Source organism: Oreochromis aureus, linkage group 7 (genome assembly GCF_013358895.1).
Source record: "Oreochromis aureus strain Israel breed Guangdong linkage group 7, ZZ_aureus, whole genome shotgun sequence".
NCBI classification, from domain to species: domain Eukaryota; kingdom Metazoa; phylum Chordata; class Actinopteri; order Cichliformes; family Cichlidae; genus Oreochromis; species Oreochromis aureus.
Genome location: NC_052948.1, coordinates 25638220 through 25658895, shown reverse-complemented (window position 1 = coordinate 25658895; position 20676 = coordinate 25638220). Strand labels below are relative to the sequence as shown.

Here is a 20676-nt window from a genome sequence, read left to right as displayed (position 1 = left end):
CATCTGATATAAAACTAACATAGCTTTTCATGAAAAGAACATCATACTAACAGTTAAACATGGTGGTGTACTAGTGGAATGGTCTGGGGCTGCTCTGCTGCTTCAGGACCTGCATGACTTGATGTAATTGATGAACCATGAATTCTGCTCTCAACCAGTAAATCCTGAAGGAGAATGTTCATCCACCAGTTCAAGCCCTGAAGCACAAGCACACTTGGGTTATGCAGCAGGACAATGATCCACACACATATAGAGAGAGCACCTCTGAATGGCTCAAAAATCCAATGATCAAATGAATTAAATCAGACTGAGATGCTTTTGACATGACCTCATGCTGGAAAACCATCCAACGTGGTTGAATTAAAACAATTCAACAAAAAAGAGGCCAAAATTCCTCCACAGCTATGTGAAAGACTCACTGCCAGTTATCACAAACACTTGATTGCAGTTCAGCTGCCAAGTGCAGCACACTCACTTATTAGGTTTATAGGGGAATTACTGCTTCGCATAGGGCCAGGTAGGTCTGGATAGCCTTTTTCCATTAATAAATGAAATCATAATTTAAACATTGCATTTTGAATTTTCTCATCTTTGGCTGATACTAAAATGCGTTTGGTGATCTGAAACATGTGCCCAATATGAATAAAACTATGAATTTAGAAAGGGTGCAAATACTTTGTCACAGCACTGTACTATTGTGCTCTAACATTATATGTTTGCAACATAGCTGTGTTACAGTTTGTTGTCTAATATCCTCTTTATTTCTGTCTCGGTGTTTCCACACTGGTTAGAATGTGCGTTGTTTGCACTAGTTGAGTTTTTCTCTGAAATATAACATTTTATATTCGCCAGGCTGTCGGTATGATATAAGTAAAAGTGATTTGACATTAGAACAGAGTATTATCATTTCTGTCCTTGTGCCAGCAAAAGCAAAGGAGGAGTAATATGAATCTGTCCACTGGAGTATGGAGCAGCACACACACACACACACACACACACACACACACAGAGAGAGAGAGTAATAGACAGGTCATGTTGTGTTTTCTTCTTCCAGTATCACGTCCCGCCCCCTGTGTTCATCAGGAGGAGGGGTGGGGAGCAGAAGGGCGGGTTTCGCTGGTACCTCAGATCTCATACTGGATTTACCGGACTGCACCTGTGAGGAGCCGGATTTGTTTCTGTGCGTCGGGAGGAACGACAGGAGGGCCCGCAGCAGCACGGCAGCCAGGAGCCTGTACGAGGACCACACCATTACCGCTGCAGCCCCTCAGCAGCTTTACGCTCGAGAGCAGAGGAGGGAGCTGCCAGGCTGTCAGACCTCCAGCGGATATTTTTACCCGCAGTGCCTCAGACAAGCAGCCGACCGAGGAGCACAATGTCCAGGCAACAGCAGCAGCAGCAGCGGACTTCGTTCAGACTGTCGGACAACCTGGTGGAGGTCAAGAGCAAAGTAAGTGATGGGCTGCTGACTGATGCTGTTAGCGACGCAGGGTGTGCGTTATCAGGACCCCAGCCCTCCGCTCTTCTCATCCAGATCGTGATGTAAGGAACACAAATATCTGGCCGCTGCAAATTCACGCGATATTTAGAAGAAACGAAATCCGAGCGGGTTCAGCTGACAGCGGCCTGGCTGCTGCCGCCCGCAGCCCCCCCACCAACACCACCACCATCATGTCAGCCTGCTCAGCCTCGATAATCCCAGTCCTGTGTTTAACTCGATCTGTGTGTGTGTGTGTGTGTGTGTGTGTGTGTGGTGCCAAGCTGTTGTTGGCTTATTCTTTGGTGTTTACATTTTAGTTGTTTGTGAGCTTTATCTTTTGTAATAGCTGAGAAATAAGCATACCGAACACATAATATTACAGTGTGATTATTCTGTGATAGTAAGTGCTTTCATGAAGATGAAAACCAAAATATTTTTTAGGTGAAGCTGTGTCCGTAAACTCAAATATTGGCAGCATTTTTCATGTACTCTTTATTGCTAATGTTTGAAGAGCCTGAAAATAGTTTAAAGAAGGAAATCTTCCACAGGCCCTTCAGCTCCCTCGCACAGACTGTAGACTGGCTTCACATGAAGAATGTGGACCAGTATAGAAATATGTAGACTGAAGACTGAGTCAGTGCAGAAGACGCTCAAACCCACACAGTTTTGAATAGGTAGGAGGGGGTGTGTCAGAAACACCTGTGGTTCTGTAGGAATCTGTGTCCTGTGACGTCTACAAACACGCTATAGATGCATATGTGCTTAAAGTCAAACAACATGAAGGGCAGTTTAGTAAATAAAGCTCCTGTTAGAGAATTCTGTGATTTCCTCTGCTTCACAGTCAGGTTTGTGACATCATGACATCCGCTTGCAAACTGATAGTGCTAGGGAAAATGTTTAGCTTTACAATGGGATTTACTAACCAGTGGGTCATGTCACAGTGGCAACATTCATCTTTTATAAGCAAGCTATGTTTCCCATGATTATCTAAAGGAACTGACATTAGAATGGGCAACATAGCCTCAAAATTCTATCAGATTTTTTTAAGGAAATCCAATAATATGAATCTGATGATGTTCTAAGTGAACTTTTTATCAGAGAGTTGCAGACAGCAGCACTGATTAGTGCAAAAAAATGAGGGACATTTTCCTTTTATTTCAGTATGCTACTGTCAGTGATGACACACAACTTGATTCAAAGTATGAATCTACTGAAACAATGTGCCAGCAGCAGCATTATAGTGCAGTAAGAGTGACACAGGATTATATACAGTGACACAGAGTGAGTCGAGTGTAAGCACACTGCTTAATGCTTTAGCAGTAACTGAAGTAACTTAATAGTTCAGTAACAGTTCAGTAACGCGGAACAGTGTTATCACCTATTACCTAGTACATGGTTTGGTTCTTACACAACACTTTTCTACTCAGTTTCATCATTTACAACATTTTCTACTACTTGTCTCATTCACGCAGTCACACACACACATTCACCCAATGCTTTTGTCTATCAGTCACAACTTACCCTCTGGAGGATGGATCAGTATCTTACTCACTGTCCAATCTCTGCTCTTCCTATCATTAAATTCAGTTCAGTTATATTTATATAGCACCAACTCACAACAACTGTCGTCGCAAGACGACGGTTGTGATTTGTCATTTGGTTGTATGGAGTACAACTAGCTGGTGGTCCAGTGATGATGGCTGAGTCATTTGTTTACTTTCGGGTCAACATCACCAGCTGACGATATTTCCTGCTCAGATGCCTTCATAGCCTTGCTGCATTGCCTGCTGTGTTTTTAGCTCAACCGGTTTGTTGTTTACATTTTTAGTGGGAACAGTTTCGTGAATATTTTGCAGTCTTTCAGCTTTACTCTGTGCGTTGCCGTACAGCCACAACTCCTTACACCAGAGATGAGCTAATAAACATCAGGGCTACAACTGCTGAGGACTTATTTCCATCATTCATTGCCTGATGTGGCCATTCAGTTCATAAAGTGAGATGCTGTAGGAGAGGAAAGCAAGCCGGTATGCTCCTGCATCTCCACTGCCTCCGTACTCCACTACAGGGAATATTCCTCTCCAACATAAGCTCATTGGGGAGTAAAATAGATGAACTCCAGCTATTGATGGGGAAAAACAGAGACCACTCTAAACTGGCTGTTTTGTGTTTTATGGAAACTTGACTGAGTGAATCTATACTGGACTCTGTGGTGCAGTTGGTAGAACTCCAACTCTTTAGAGCGGATTGCCACATGGAGTTCTCCGGCAAGACAAAAGGTGGAGGTATCTGTTTTTGTACTTACAGTGGCTGGTGTAATGATGTGACTGTTATTCAGCAACACTGCTCCCCTCATCTGGACTCAACTGCTCATCCCTTCAGTAATTTCTCCATCTCCCTAGAAACCTCTCTCCCTACTTGAAAGAGATGTAAACAAACTCGAAACAGAACACCCAGAAAGCAGCAGGACCAGGCTCAGTGTCTCCATCCACCCTGAAGCCCTGTGCTGATCAGAGACATGTCATGTGCCAGCCTGCTTCCACAGGGCTTATCATTCCTGTTCCAATTTTGTTTTTTAAAAAAAGGGATCACAAGCCAAATGACTACAGACCTGTTGCTCTGACCGTAGTCATGAAGAGTTTAACCGTCTGGTACTATCACATCTAAAATCTATCACTGTACCCCTTCTGGACCCCCTGCAGTTCGACAACAGAGCCAACAGGTCAGTAGGTGATGCTGTTAACATGGCACTGCATCTGGACTCTGCAGGATTTTTTGCTAGGCTACTTTTTGTGGACTTTGGTTGTGCTTTTAATATATTCATCCCTAGTCTGCTGCAGGAAAAGCTCTCCCGGCTGAATGTGTCTGCATTGACTTCCTGTCTGACAGGAGACAGCATGTGAGACTGGGCAGGCATGTCTCGGACTTTCATTGCATCAGCACTGGTTCTCCTCAGGGCTCTGTCTTTTCTTCTCTAATCTTCTTCTTGTACACCAACAGCTGCACCTCCAGACACTAGTCTGTAAACTCCTGAAGTTTGCAGATGACACCACCCTGTTGGGCTCATCTCATGTGGAGATGAGTCCATCCATATGAGCGAGATTGACTGGTGACTTTGTGCAGTGACAACAACCTGGACCTTAAATGTTGTGAAAACAGTAGGAGATGACAGTGGAAACCAGACACCCCTCCCAAACATCAGCTCCCTCATCAAGAAGGCACAACAGAGAATATACTTCTTGCACCAGCTTAAAAAAATACAACCTGCCAACGTCAATGATGGTGCAGTTTTTCTCCATCATTGAATCTATTCTCACCTCCTCCATCACCATGCTGCTGCCTCTGCCAAGGACAAATGCAGACTGCAGCATGTCATTCCCTCCACTGAGAAGGTGGTTGGCAGAAATCTGCCTTCCTACAAGACTTGTAGACCTCCAGGAGCTCTAGGACACCTCCAGGACACTATGAAGTGGGGGGTGGGCAAGGATCTTGCTTGCCTGTCTCAAACTGTTTGTGACACTGCCCTTTGGCAGAAGGCTGTGGTCCTTTAGAGCAGGCATGATGGCATAAGAACAGTTTTACACAATGACACCGCAACAAATTCCTCATTTGTACAAAGTTGCCAATAAAAAGGAACAGATATAAATACATTATGTTGCCAAAAGTATTCACCCATCCACATCAGTAAATTCAGGTGTTCCAATCACTTTCATGGCCACAGGTGTATAAATTACAGAGATTTGTATGCTGAGCCTGGGACAGAATGGATGGAGAGCCAGTGCATAACATATTGTATTGTTCATTTGCACCTCTGTAAGAAAAAAAACTGAAGAAAAGTTTTGCTATTTCATCAGAAAAAACAGAAAGAGCAGGTTAAGCAGGTGATATGATGATGGTAATGGTATCAAATAATAATGTGGGATTGTGCTGACTGTTAAAAGCCAGCTTTGTAAAATAGACAGCTCTGCTTTCTTTGACCAGGGTTGATAGAACCAGGTGGCTGGTAGATTAGTTTTTACCTCCAACCCTAACAAGCTGAAGTTCAAAGATATAAAATTGTCCTGCATCCACTGCGATGCTACCTGGTGAAACACTCCAAACACTAGTATTAGTTCTCCTCCTCTTCTGCCAGGGTCCCAGTACCCATCTGAAAAGACCCCAGTGAGGGTTCTGTATTCTGTTCTTCACTACCAGGATTCAGTTCAAAATAAATTGTCAAACTTCTTGAAACCAACAAAATCATTCAATGCAAATTATTTTTATCGGCTCCAGAATGACAGAGTGCCATCTGTAAAGTTGCACGATTAGCAACAGCAGCAGCCAGCGCAGAAACTGCAGGTCAACTCTAAGTTGTCAGTGAATGGTGAGGACCACAGGATCAGAGACCAACTGACAAGGAGGTAGTACGACCCGGAGAATCAGTCTATAGATGAGAAGTTCCAGTCAGTGGGGCATGTAAGGGAACAAGTGGTCAGATGGCATTGTCACCGAGCACAGCCTTCCTTGGATCCCAGCTCTTTTTTCCTGCTCAATCCCATCCAGGAAATCATCTCCTTCTCATCTTCAAGCAATACAAAATGCTGCCACCAGAATAATAATGTTTTCTCCTAAGTCAGCTCATATTCCTCCTGCTTTATACTCTACACCAGCTACTTATGTACAGAGCACTAAATGGAAATGCGGCAGACTAAAGTCACTGCTGTTCAATCTTTTATCTCAGAATGTGTTACTCGTGTGAGATTGGGGTGGGGATGGAGCCTTTCAGCCGGTGGCAATGAGATTTTGGAAAAGTCCCACTTTGACTTCATTTATCCAACTCTGTGGACTCACTCTTATTGTTTAATAACCTTCTTTATAATGTTTTCTTTCATTCTGTGTTTGAACTTGGCTTTATATTCCTGTTAACTGTGCTTCCATTTTCCATTCAGTCGTATTGTTATTATTCATAAAAAATGTGAGCACTTTATGTCAACACATATGTGAAAAGCACTTTAAAAATAACCTTATTGTTTACTTAAACAAAGAGCACCAGTATGACTCTTCTGTACCCCACTAATCCCTAAAACCTGGTTACGGCCCTGAATGCAGCAGCGTCAACATGTCCATATATCATATGACAGTACTGGTAAAGTAGCATGCCACCCTAGAGTGCAAGATACCGATGAATGCTCTAATAAAGCACACATTCTTCACACTGACTACACCCAGTATAGCTTTCAAGGCAAACATGCCAGTGAGAGGTCTAATACTCTCTGCTGTTAATTAGAGAGCTAAAGGGAGACACAGTATTTGTGTTAATATCCACCGGAAGAAGCATAATGTTGGGAGAAAAAACAAAGTCAGTGTCGATCTCATTGTGTAATTACTGTTTGAAAGTTTCTGTTATAATGTACAGTTGGGACAAAACTTAAACTCCACAGTTTGAGTTTTAGGTCATACCTCAGTTTTAATTAAACAATTTTTAAACATTTCTGCTTTCCCCAGACATCACTAGCCCCAAACAGCACACAAAAGTATGTGCCTTATCAGTACATCATGCAAGTTGGAGACGTCATGATACAAGAAGACTGGTAGAATGACATCATTTTTCAGATTTGTTACTACAGTACATAAAAATAAAAAATATTCCATAATATTTGAAAAATGTTTAAACCCCTGTACCAGTACTGTCCCTACAGTTCCCTGTGATTTTTCTTTGTTTGTGTTTCCATTCATGAAATGGGCACTGTACCAAAGTTGGGTACTGAGGATGGCCTTTACGAGAGGCTTGGATTTTAGCACTGAAATGAAACAAAATCATCAAATTTTACTGTCGGTGTTCACGTTAGCCTTATCTATGTGGATTAATTTACTTATATACTATACTAATATAAAGCACTTTGAGGTGATTGTTGTGTGATTTGGTGCTATATAAATAAAATGGAATTGAATCGATAATTAGGAATGCATTAAGAGGATCCCCTTTTTGATTTCACAGTTAATGCAATGCAGTCGCGTCTACTGAGAGAGAAGCTACAGGAAATGTCGGTAAACAGGTCCAGATAAATGAAGGGGGGTTGTGTCATGAAGGGCATCCGGTATAATATCTTTGGTAAATAACACATGCGGATGATCAAGAATGAGATTTCCATATCAGATCAGTTGAACCCACAGCCTCCAGTGCTGTTGGCCATGAGGGTGCTGGTGGAAACTGTGCTTCTGCTGGCTGGAAACAAAGAAAGAGGATAGGAGGCAGTGCCAGAGGAAGAAAGGCAGGGTTGTGGAGGTGAACGCAGGGACTCTTGGAACTATCTTGGTTTTCATGTGAAGCATGACCCTGATGGTAAGCGCGTCATGGAAAAAAGTAAAACACTATGTCGGAAAAACGTAAAAATACACTGTTGAACTTCTAAGTGTAGGGACTATTACAGGTAAAGTGAGAGAGATGCTGATATGATGGTGAGAAGGAAGTTAGATATAGTGTGCATGCAGGAGACCAGGTGAAAGGAACCCAGGCCAGGGGCATCGGAGGTGGATGCAAGCTGTTCTCTCATAGTACAGATAGGAAGAGAATAGAGTGGGGGTCATGTTGAAGGAAGAGTTTGCGAACAGTGATCGGAAGGTGAAGAGTGTCAGACAGAATCACGAATCTGAAGCTGGAAATGAAACAGCAGATGTTGAATGTTGTCAGTGTGTATGCCCCACGGGTTGGCTGTGAGGGAAGGGTCTAAAACTTTTCTAGATAAGTTTTAGCGACATCACACTTTTTCTATGCTTAGAGGTGACATCGTATCAAATTCTTAAGGGCTACAGTCTTCAAGAATGAACTCCCAAAGTATGTTTAATAGGGTCAACAGGTTTTGTTATCCTTTCCTAGTTCGTGGCTGTAGCAATTAGCCACACTTAAAATGCTTAGTATTACATTTAGCTAAAATTGTAAACACAGATTGAGCCTCACTGTTAAACATCATTTGATGTGTGTTTGTTGCCTTCTACAGTTTGATGCAGAATATCGTCGTTTTGCTTTGAAGAGAAATGGTCCAGGGGGCTTCAAAGAGTTCTACCGCCTCCTCCAAACGATCCATCACATCCCTGGTGTTGATGTGCTGCTAGGATATGCAGATGTCCACGGGGACCTCCTTCCAATCAACAATGATGAAAATTACCACAAAGCCATTGCATCAGCCAATCCGCTGCTCCGCATCATTATAACCAAGAGAGGTAAGAGAAAAAATGAGGGAAAAATACATTTTTAGTTCATTAGGCTTGACAAATTACTTCTTGTTCTGGAAATAACATTTGCAAAGTGATCTAAATGACAGATCTCTTAAACATGTTATATGTCTTTATACACACTGATCCTACAGTTATTTTAATGGCTTCCAAAGTATATTTCATGTCTTTTTAAAATGTTTTCGTCCCTTCAAGAGAATGACATCATTGATTAATTTACTAGTGGGCAATCACATCCATCTGTCTATCCATTTTCTTCCGCTTATCTGGGGCCACGTTGTGGGGTCCAGCAGCCTAAGCAGATAACCCCAGACCTCCTTCTCCTTAGCCACCTCCTCCAGCTTTTAATGGAGAACACCGAGGTGTTTCCAGGCCTGCCGGTACCCATCAGCTGCCTCTGAAGTCCTGTAGGCTAACCAACCCCAACAGGACTCCTTCTTTAGCGTGTTGGCTCCCTTCACCTTGGTTATCCACTATCAAGTTCGGAGGTTACCACCATGACAGGCACTGACCACCTTGCAGCTGCAGCTCAGTGCACTAACCTGTAGCCTCATGTGCAGGAATGGAGGTGCTGCACATGGTCCATTTGGACTCAATGTCCTTAGCCTCCCTTGGAATGCTGTTGAAGCTCCGCCTGAAGTGGGAGTTTAAGATCTCGTGGACCGGGGGCCTCTGCCAGGCATTCCCAGCACACCCTGGCTGTACATGAACAATACCATTGCTCTTATTTTGAATCAATCACTGCTTACCAGTTTTAAAGAATTTACAGAATTTGATCATTCTTGTCCGCTACTAATTTAGGTCATGCATGCATTTTTCCTGTGCTTTTCCCGAGCTCACTTCACTGACTCCAGGTGGTTCTAAACAATTTATTCCAGTGCTGGCATTTAATCTGACTGCTTGTAAAATTTCATGTTAATTTTGAAATCATTTAATTGCTCAAAAGTACACTGAGGACTCATTTGTTACCCTTATGTGTCTGGATTTTACTTCATTGAATCGGCAGAGGTCAGCAAGCTCAGTATTCCCACTGAGAATGGCAGCTTCTTCCTATTTTAAATCTCTTCTTAAAACATACAAATCAAGAATTAGTGAAAATGTGGCACTTCCATCCACTGTTAAACCAAGGCTCTGAACATAACCCACAGTAATGTATCCAAGTTTAAAAAGAGAACCACCCTTGTGACACTGACAACTGTGACGTCACTAACCAGTTAAACTGGCTTCGTAGCACACACCTCTGGTAGCACATACTTTGTGCCCAAGACATACCTGAGGTGACCAATAGTGAATAATTCAAGAAAGATAAAAATGTATCCTGTAATGTTACAGGTACACTCTAATGTTAGTGAGCTTTATTGTTTACCCCTGAGATACTACACATGAAGCAGAAAGACTTATTACACCTGCTGACATTGGTGATGTTTATCCATCTATCATTATGGATTATGTGAGTGTTTTCTAATACACTGTACCATTGTTGTCTCCCAGTACACCTTTTCATGCTATGTCATAACTCAGGATGTTATTACATTAATGTGCTGCTTAGCAGGCTGCTAGAGATCAGAGTCACAGACAGCTGCCAGCAAATCAGATCAGCTCTATGGTCTGGGGAACAACAAAGGAAGAGAGCTCAGGAAAACAAGACCCTGGAAACACAGAGAGAGCAAACATGTGCATGTTTGTTGAAATCTTATTGAGGAGGCTTGTACTCACTTTGTTTACTCTGCAGTCCAGAAATGATAAAATCCTGTAAATCCTACTGAAAAATCTTAAACCCATGCATTGCATCAGGAGTAGTGGCGTCACTAGTAAGGATTAGGACTTGAGTAAGGCAGTTAAAAATCTATTCCCACAATCACTTATCTTTCATTCCTGAAATGTAATCCCATTTGTTCACTGCATCCACATGACTGGAGAAATTTGCACAGCTGAAGGATACAAGTAACAGCAACAGCAAGATTAAGTGGTGACGATAGTTTGTTTTTAACTAACCAGGTCTTTATAAAATAAGTTCAGTAAGGATCTCACATTTCTATTAGCAGTCTTTGTAGCAGCTCTGTTGCTCACTAGTGTTACTTGTAACTATTCAGTGAAATGTAAAAGACTTCTAAATGACTGAAGACATCATCACACCCTTTATAAAGGCAACAAAGAGTTCATTTTACACTGAAAACAGCAGATATTTATTTCCTTTCCTACACGGTTCTCTCTCCACTTCAATTCCTCTTATTTGGCTACATTCATTTTGACCTTTACTACAGCTCGTCTTTGTGTGTTAGCACATGTGTGCATTTGTGACTATGTGTTTGTGAGTGAGGGATAGACAGGGGGATACCACAGGATAGAAACCCATCTGCTGTTTTAAGCCATTAGCCATGAGTGAGTTTATTTTACTTTTTGCAGCAAGATAATCTCACTCAGTTTATATGACTGATGTCGTGACTTCATCAGTCATATCAGTTCCATGCAATGCCACTACTCTGTGTGTGCGTGTGTGTGTGTGTGTGTGTGTGTGTGTGTGTGTGTGTGTGTGTGTGTGTGTGTGTGTGTGTGTCTGTGAGTGAGAGACAGAGAGAGAGAATTGTTGACTTGCACTTGTTGATTATCTTAACACATTAACACTGCAACAAGGTCTACATCGAGTGGACTTTGACACAACAAAGCAGTTATATATTTTTAATCAGTAAAGTTCCATGTGAAGAATCAAAGTGACTATGAGATTAGTAATACTGACAGAAGAGCAGTATGTACATTTGTACTGATCCACACTGAGTATGTTGCTGAGGTGACTTATAATAACAAAGTCTGCCTTCACAATTATGCGTCTGATAAACTAAAATGAGTCAAACTGGAAACTACTGATACAGTACAACTTGTGGCATGAGGATATGTTGTCTGTAACACTTGGCACAGAAATGTCATGTAGCACTGAGAGAAACACTAAGAAATGGAGCAGAGGTAAATAGACTAAGTAATCATAATTGATGGGTTCAAAACACAACAGCTTTGAAAAAAGTGTGTTTTAACAAATACAATTTAAACCAAATAACACTGACATTAACACAATAGATGCACCAGTTGTATAATGCATTGTTTTAAATGTAAAACAGCATCACAGTGATCACAGGAGCTTTTATCACAATTTTAAAAAAATATACAGTTTCAGGCTTAATAGCCTGCTTTTAAATAGGAGGTGAAGCAACAAAGGCCTTACAGAATGAAGCTCCCTCTTTGTCTGCACTGTGCGCAGGCCTGTTGTTGTCCTGCACTGCATATGGCCATATGGCACCCCCTTGGGCTCCAGATGGTGGGGCACTACAGAGTGAGGTCACACTAGAAAGAAACATACAAATGCTCATGACAGCTGCAGATAACAGAAACATGGTACATTAGGGACAGATATATGGGGCACTAAGACACAGACACAGATTTATGGTAGGCGTACTCTTTACGGCTGTCCTGAATACCATTTCTGAGCTCCAAAGCTTATGATAGTAGTCAGCAGCAAATATTTAAAGCTTTAGCCAGCAGACAGGGGGAGGTCCATGTCTGATCTTATAACTTTGATGTTGTCTGTCAGTGTCACTCCACATACATGTTAGAGATCGTGGGTTCACTGTAATTTTGGCTATAGTGTGTATTTTGGTGATTTCATTGTGAGGTCATAGAGTGTTCCATAAAATGTGAAAAGTTGTGGAGATGAGTGAAGGCCCTGCAGCCAGAATGCCAAGACTACTGATTAATAAGTAAGCTTGGCTGGGCTAAGATTTTGGCAGAAAACAGTCACACAGGTCGTTTATGCCCACTGTTACCATCATTAGCAGTCACGCTAGAACTGGACTGAAAATCAGTATCAGTACCAACAGGTTGGATGGAGGGATGAATCCAAATTTGAAATTTTTGGTTCAAATTCTCGCCAGTTTTTGCTGTATGAGGAGGGTCAAAAAATAAACAAAGATGAGATTCAGTAAAAAATGTGCAAAGTAAAGCTAGCATGTCACAGATCTGCCATAAATATTTACAGGTATTTGAGACTGTGGTGGGGCAGTGATCATTCCTCACTGTGTCAAGACTGTGTTTCCTGTAGGAGCTGGTCTAACTGGGACACACTGGAATTTAACAACTTTGTATGAGGTTTAGCACATGTTTAACTATTTCTGAAAAAGACTATATTTTGTGTCCTTGTATATAACATACAAGAACACAAAATAATGATCAATACAGGTTGATCTATAGTGGTCCAAGAATAGCTTTTGCAAAATTAGAGGGATCTGATTGCATTATTTGTGCATTTAGAGAAGGATTAACCATGTTTGTGTCTTCATGCTTTAGTCTGGCTCTGTATGCCTTGATAGGAAACATTATTTTTGTGCATTAACCATTAATGCTGCTTAATGCTGCTTCCTAATGACCTAATGTGTCCGTGCACGTGTACACATACACATAGACACACACTTGCAGCCATACATTGCCATTAACCCTGTTTGACAGCTAATGTGCTTCAGATGATGAGTTGTTTCTCCCTCTTCTCCATGCTTTTCTCTTTCCATCATTCTGGTATAAGTTCAAAGATTTTATAGAACTGGGTAGAAGTTTTGAAAAATGTGAAAATCATGAAAGGTTTCGAAAGGTTACTTTTTTTGACATTTTAATAGTTATTCTGCGTGTTACAACTGCTATCTGTATCTGTAGTTCAATTAGCTAAAATGGCTGGTTTTATTCCTGACAAAATATGGATACAGACAGAATGGAACTGTGGGAAAAAATGAACTGCAGCTAGTAGTAATATTGTGTTCATATCTGAGACTGACAGTACACACAAGAAAGCTCAGATCTTTTGAATGAAGAAATTTTGGAATGAAAAGTTCAACTTGTGGAAATGAGCTTCCTCCGAAGGGTGGCTGGCCTCCCTTAGAGATTGGGTAGGAGTTCAGCCATCTGGGAGGGACTCAGAGTAGAGCAGCTGCTCCTCCACATTGAAAGGAGGTAGTTGAGGTGGTTCGGGCATCTAACAAAGATGCCTCCTGGGTAAGGTGTTCTGGGCATGTCCTACCGGGAAGAGGCCGCGGGGCAGACCCAGGACATGCTGGAGAGGTTATATCTCTTGGCTGGCCTCGGAGCACCCTGGTGTTCCCCTGGACAAGCTGGAGGAGGTGGCCGGGGAGGGGGAGGTCTGGGCTTCTCTGTTTAGGCTGCTGCCCCTGTGACCCAGCCCGAATAAGCGGAAGAAGATGGATGGACTTTATTTTTTCGGATTATGGTGTAAATAATGCACCATAGCTGTAAAGTTTAACACTTTAAAAGAATCACAAATCAGCAAGTAGCCATTAACAGTCTCCATTCTTTTGTGTCTTCTTAAAGAGGATGAACCTATCATTTTTGGCACCAACTCCCTTCAGAGGCGTAGAAAGGGGCTGGGCTTAACGAGCCTGCGCACCACTGGCTCAGGCTCCACCCACTCAAAGAACAGATCTGGCCTCATGATTGGACCGCCAAAGAACTTCAGACAGATTTCTTCAATCATCGACGTGGACATTTTGCCTGAGACACATCGACGAGTACGACTTCACAAGCATGGCACTCAAAAACCACTTGGGTTCTATATACGTGATGGCGTGAGCGTGCGGGTGACACCGCAGGGCGTAGAGAAGGTAAGGTTTGTTACTTTGTTTTTAGCCTGCTTACAAGACAGTATTCTGCCTTTAATGGTGACAAAACTGATGAATTATTTTCCTGTAATTCACCAATGATGTACCAATTGTGAACAAATGATTGGGCGGGTGAGATACCCCATTTCAAAATTTCTCTGAAAATATCAATAAGTAGCACCTTCATGCAGACATAAAGATAAAAGTTATGAATATATTAATATCCGCTATAATAGCTAAAAATACATCTAACTGTTGTCTCATATTTGTATCTTTCTTCTTGCTCCTGAAGGTTCCAGGGGTGTTCATATCTCGTCTTGTGCGTGGTGGGTTAGCAGAAAGCACTGGGCTGTTGGGTGTTAATGACGAGATCCTCGAGGTGAATGGCATCGATGTAGCAGGAAAATCTTTGGATCAGGTAAATGCTGCGTTGGAGCCTTTCCAGGCTCAAAGAAAATTCAATATATACAGAAGAATATTCAGAATTAACTTGATCAAGATTCAAGTGTGCTTCTTTTTCATGAACAGTAAATGTACTTTGCCCATAAATTACAACACAGTCGCACTTGATTGTGTGTGTCGTTTTTTTTTTCTTTCTCCGTAGTGGATACAAGCTTACACAGTATCACTTCAAATACAGCTTAGGAAGCAAAAGTAGTAGTAATGATTAGACCAGTGTTTGTATGTATTAAAGTAATGGGGTGTTAAGTCACTCTATATGCACTCATTAGAGCATTTCAAAGGTAATCAATCAGGGCTGGACTGGTAATCTGGCATACTGGCCCATATGGAAAAGATATATATAAATCTTATAACGTTTGTATCTGTCTTGTGTGAAACTTGTATGAAAAGCATACAAGAGTGAAAAGAGATATAAGATCCCTTGAAAAATTAAATAAATGAAACCTGTATGTTTTGGATACTTCCTAAAACAATATATGAAAGTAATGAGAAAGTGGCCACTTTCATGAGTAAATCATATAAGCCTTATATGAGTCACTATATGAAGTAGGCCACATCTTATGCAAGTCTTTTATAAGTTTTTACTATTTCTTTTCCATATGAGGGTAGGCCAACACACTTTTGGGCCAATGGGTCAATTGAAGTGCCGCTGCGCACTGGCTGTACAAGCTCTGACAGCAGCCCATTCGTTCATTTTAATTGCTGACAATGTATTGCCCAATCAAGTCTCTAAAAGCTAGCGGGCCTTCCCATACTTATGTTCACGCACCTTGTAGAATACAGTTTGGTGAAACGAATAGCTAATTTCACCATGGGCCACTCCTAATAGCTAAAGTTTAGCTTTTAATTGTCACATGTCGCAGTTGAGTGCAAAGAAGAAACTTTTGTGTTACAGCAACATGATAAAGAGTAAAAATAGTAAAGTCTACAATAAATAACAAATAAACTAACAAATAAAATAAGGCTGGCATAAGAGTGGAGTGCAAATTGCACAATATTATATTTGCAATATTATATTCATAAATAAATATTATATGTTATATAATATAATTAATAAATAATATGTACACTGTAAATCTAAGAAAAACAGCTGCATGAAGGTATGCAGGTATGTTTGTATTTGTATGTTTGTATATGCATGGACCCAAAATGCTGGGGACCATTTTTTGTCCCAGCCCTGCCACCAGTTTTGCCGTCAGTTATGTAAAAAAGAAAGAACAAAGCACCAGGAAGTAAATGAAATATATTCGAAAGTATGTTCTTCAAATATGAAAAAGATGTGTGGGTCATGGGAAAAAAATGCGGGTCATGTGACAGACCCGCATTTTTTTCATCTTATCATTTAAGCCCTATTTGACTATCTCATCTGTCATTTTAGGTCACAGACATGATGGTGGCAAATAGTCACAACCTTATTGTCACCGTAAAGCCAGCTAACCAGAGGAACAATGTTACACATCGTAGCAGTAAAACCTCTGTAGGTAACTCGGGTTCTCTGGGCTCAGTTGGATCTACAGGCTCTGCCGTGTCACATGACTCACAAAGCCCCGCCTCTCTGAGCAATCCCATCACTGCAAGGTTTGTCATGCATAATCTCTTTTTTTGGGCCTGCTTATTAACAGAAAGAATGTGGACTGTGGCAGCACTGGCATATATCACATCTGTTAAAGGAGAAAAAGAAAAAGAAGTTTGTGCTTAAACGTTTAATGAAATAAAACTTCGTTGAAACTGTTGTTTTGAAGTAATAATGAGAATCTTTAATTTTAGAAAAATGCAATCAAAGCTAGCTGAATCCTCAACTTTATTCATAAGTTGCCAATAGGAACGGACACGTGCAGTTTATATTGCATTCACTTTTTTATTAATCATTTGGCATGTGTTTTGTTACCATAGCAACAGCATTGCTGAGGGTGACAGTGATGATGGTGGTGATGATGAGGATGAAGGGGACCTCATTCTGGAGAATGACTGCCTGACACCCTACGACTCCCACCGGGTCACTAACAGCACCACTATGCCGGACAGAGACTCACTTAGCAATGGGCCACATAGCTACACCGTGGGTAGGCCCCTCCCACAGAGTGTCTCATTGCCCAGTAATGTCGGAGCATCACTGAGAGACAGCGCCATGATGATCTCCAGCCACAACGGAAACTCCACCCACACAACTAGTAGCAGTGAAGAGAGCATGAGAGAAGATGGCAACATAACAGCACTGTAACCACGACAGCACTGTTCCATTGAGGACTATGAATGTTAGCGCAACAGTGCTGAAACCTCGGCAAATACAGGGGGCTGTGGTCCTGTTAGATAACAGACTTCTAAAAGAGGAGGGAGCTGACGTATGAAGCACTGACAGGACCTCGGAGGGACCATTCACAGTCTTCTGCTAGTTTACACTTTACCTCTTTCCCGCCTTGGTGGATTGTTGGCTTTTACTGTATGAAGGCATAGGAACACTGTATACGATGCAACGTATGGCTGAAGTTTTCAGCTTTGTCAGGTTCTATAAACAACAGTAATTATATCATTTTTAAAAAATATTATATTATGGAAATGTTTAAATACCATAATGTATTAACAGATTAATATTGAACATTTAATTAAAAAATTAAATAGCTATAAATCCTCTTGTAAAAGCCATAAGTCACTTTGATGTCAGTGTATTTAAAAAAATGTCTGCCAACCTATAGCTGACTCTCATGTTTTATTTTTGCGGCACCACAACAACCAGTGCAAGTAGCACTACGTCACTTTGGCATCTCTAACTGTGAAACTTTGTGTCTGTGTAGTAATCTTAATGCTTAGTGTGGCAAACATGGCGGGTACACATGAAAGCTTCATGAAATGAGGCAAAGTGAAGAAAGTTGTTTCGGCATTTGGGTAACTGGGTCTTAGAATGCCGACATCTCAGAATTACAGGTAGTTCTGGCTCCGCTTCTCTCTCTGCTGGATCTTTGTCAAAAGCTTTTAATACTTCAGGAAAAGCACAGCAGTAAATGAACAAAGGTACCATGTATTTTAACCCATTACTACTTACGTTACATTGATTACATTTAAATAAAAGTTTACTGTGATTTAAAGCAGAAGCATCAGTAAGTCAGTCTGTTTTTATGAGTGGTTCTGACAGTACCCATTGTCCACAGCTGAAAGTCTTCAAATCCCTGCAGCATTTGAAGAAAAATAAAATCCTGTTTCCTCACAATGGGAGTTGTGATGTGATTTGCTAAAAGTAGTAGATGCGGCAGCTCTGGTGCAAGTGAGTTTATTAATCAAATGTAGGTACAACAGAGAAGGCAAGGGTGAGCATGAAACTAAGAAAACCTAAACTGGGAAAAACTAACAGAAACTAACCAGAAACAGAGATGCAGGGAGTCACAGGGAAATACGCAGAATGACGGACGGCGATTACGCAGACCATAACATACCAAATAACACAGACGAACCAGCAACAAGCAGGAGAACACACAGGGCTTAAATACACACAGCAGTAATCAGGGGATGGGAGACAAGAGGGAAACACACCTGGGAGAAATCACAACTGACGAGGCGGGGAAACGTAAACTGAACACACTGAGATCAGACACGGACCTTCAAAGTAAAACAGGAAACACACACGCAAAGACACAGACTCAGAAACGCGAACTAAACACAGAGACCTTACTACACAAAAGGGGATACACAGGCAGGGATGATACCAAACAGAGGGAACACAACTAAACCCTGGGAAACCAAAACACAACAGTCATAATACATAAAACTATCAAAAGTAAAAGTACAACAACCACTGACAAAGGACCATGACAGTTTGAGTATGCACACAAGACAAATTATTTAGCACTTGTTGTTGTACTGATCAAATAGTGACCCAATTGTACTATAAAGCACCAAATTTTAACAAATAAATTTTATTGGTGAACAATTGGTTAAAAAAAGGAACACCAAGGGGAAATTCATAATAATTTCTTGCAATTATTCACATCTTCATGTTCACAACTGGCTGATTTAAAGTTTCACGTTTAATTGTTTGTTGTTGTTTTTTTTTATTTTAAACTAAAACCAAAAGAAATTAAAACTTTTGTTCCCAATCATGTGTTACTGAAAAATGTGTGGCCAGTCGGTTGTCACATTGCTTGTTACTGGCACATTAATGAGAACTGTAGAGTTGTGTTAATATCACACATTTGACCTGACAAACTTGTTCTTTTTTTTTTTTTTTACTGGTGAATTTGTGGACCCAACATAAAACTTTGAGAGGAAGAATTTTTATGTAATTGTCATGGGTTTTATTTATACAGTGCCAAATCACAACAGCAGTTGCATCAAAGTGCTTTATATTGTAGGATAATGACAATAATACAAAGAAAGGAGAAAACAAAAAAACCAACTATCATATGAGCCCATATAAGCTGTGCTCAGTGGTGAGGCCGTCCAGCGCCGACTCTGGGGAGGAAGAAATGTCAGGGCCTCCACGGGAGACCCCGCTGATTCTGGCAATTCGCTCCATGGATGATTTTCCAGGAGGAGGAGGATTCTGGAATGACACTCCACGCTCCACCTGGGACCAAGTGATGAAAATTTATGTTTAAATTGTGCACCCTGATGTGTCGCTGACATTTCTGTATTTTTTAATGATTAGGAATAGATTACATCTAGTAAGTCATGACACTCACGCAGAAGAGAAAAAAGCCCAGGAGTGACAGCAGCACCTGTAGCTCAAAGTTACTCACCAAGCAGCAAGGATCCTTAGTGATCACACTGCAAGTCTGTGATGATCTTATTTGTAAAACAGGCAAAGATTGAAATAACTGAATGGAAAATGGAAAATCAATTTCCAACAAAGGTTTAGAACAGATTCATTGTGCCTCAGCACCGAGGGAATCAAAACATAATACCAGTAAACACTGACAAGTACAACTGGGTTGTGAATGAATGCAGCTACAGTATGTAGAGTACCCAGCAGAGTTGCCACACAGCAAGATAGTTTAGATACTCTGTTTTTTTCCTCCATCTGGTAAATACTGCTCACCTGTGCCCAGGATTCTTAATCACAAGAGTTTCAGTCACATAATTACAATAGTTCTTCATCCAAATTCTTGTAATAAGCAACATCTGGAGACACCTTGAATATGGGTCTCTGGGGAATTGAAGCTCTCAGCTTAGTAACTTGGAGCTCCACCTAGTTGTCAAACAGACAAAGCACTGGTGAGGTGAGAAGGAAAAAAACTGCTGTTAAGGCTTGATTTAAAAAAGCTTTGGAGATAAGATGATTGTTTAGGCTTCATAAAGGCACCAGTTAGTTCAACCTTCAAACCCACAAAAATGGAAAAGCAAACTGGGGCAAAACTAAACTAGAAACTAAACTGGGAATAGCTAAACTAACATGAAAACTAGTATATGAAACATCAACATAAAACTGAAGTAGCATGAAAAACCCTGAGACCTGACGTGACTTGAAGCAAGGCAAAGTGTGTTTAGTTCAGTGTGTTCACTGAACATGGAAACACAAGATTTTCGAAATAAAACAGAAAACATGGAGAGACGTAGACATGACAACACAAGCTTGACAATAGGATGTGGAACACGCAGACATGAAATACATGACAGACTGGGGGAACGGAAAGGAGAGGAACATGGGAACAGATAAGGGGGATGAGGCACGGACATAACTAAAAGTTATACATAGAGGACAAGGCAGACCTAAACAGGAAAATGACACATAAACCAGCGCCCAGACATTAATAAGATTAAAGGAGTTAACCTGGAACTTTACCAGCCTGCTCAAAGGTCATGACCTGGATGTAAAAGGTCTCATTAATAAGCAACTGCATGAACAGAATCTCCACTTAGGGTAATTTATAAGTAAAGTTTTGA

The 20676-nt window shown here is 41.1% G+C and overlaps 1 protein-coding gene across 1 annotated transcript; it reads left to right on the top strand.

Moving 5' to 3' along the window:
- Positions 1 to 1103: 1103 nt before the first annotated feature.
- Positions 1104 to 19057, top strand: pard6a (par-6 family cell polarity regulator alpha). The gene is made up of 6 exons (XM_031738540.2): positions 1104 to 1450; positions 8455 to 8677; positions 14054 to 14343; positions 14633 to 14758; positions 16181 to 16380; positions 16696 to 19057. The coding sequence occupies exons 1-6, from the start codon at positions 1376 to 1378 to the stop codon at positions 17021 to 17023; spliced, it is 1242 nt and encodes a 413-aa protein (XP_031594400.1). The 5' UTR covers positions 1104 to 1375; the 3' UTR covers positions 17024 to 19057.
- The last annotated feature ends 1619 nt before the right edge of the window (positions 19058 to 20676 follow it).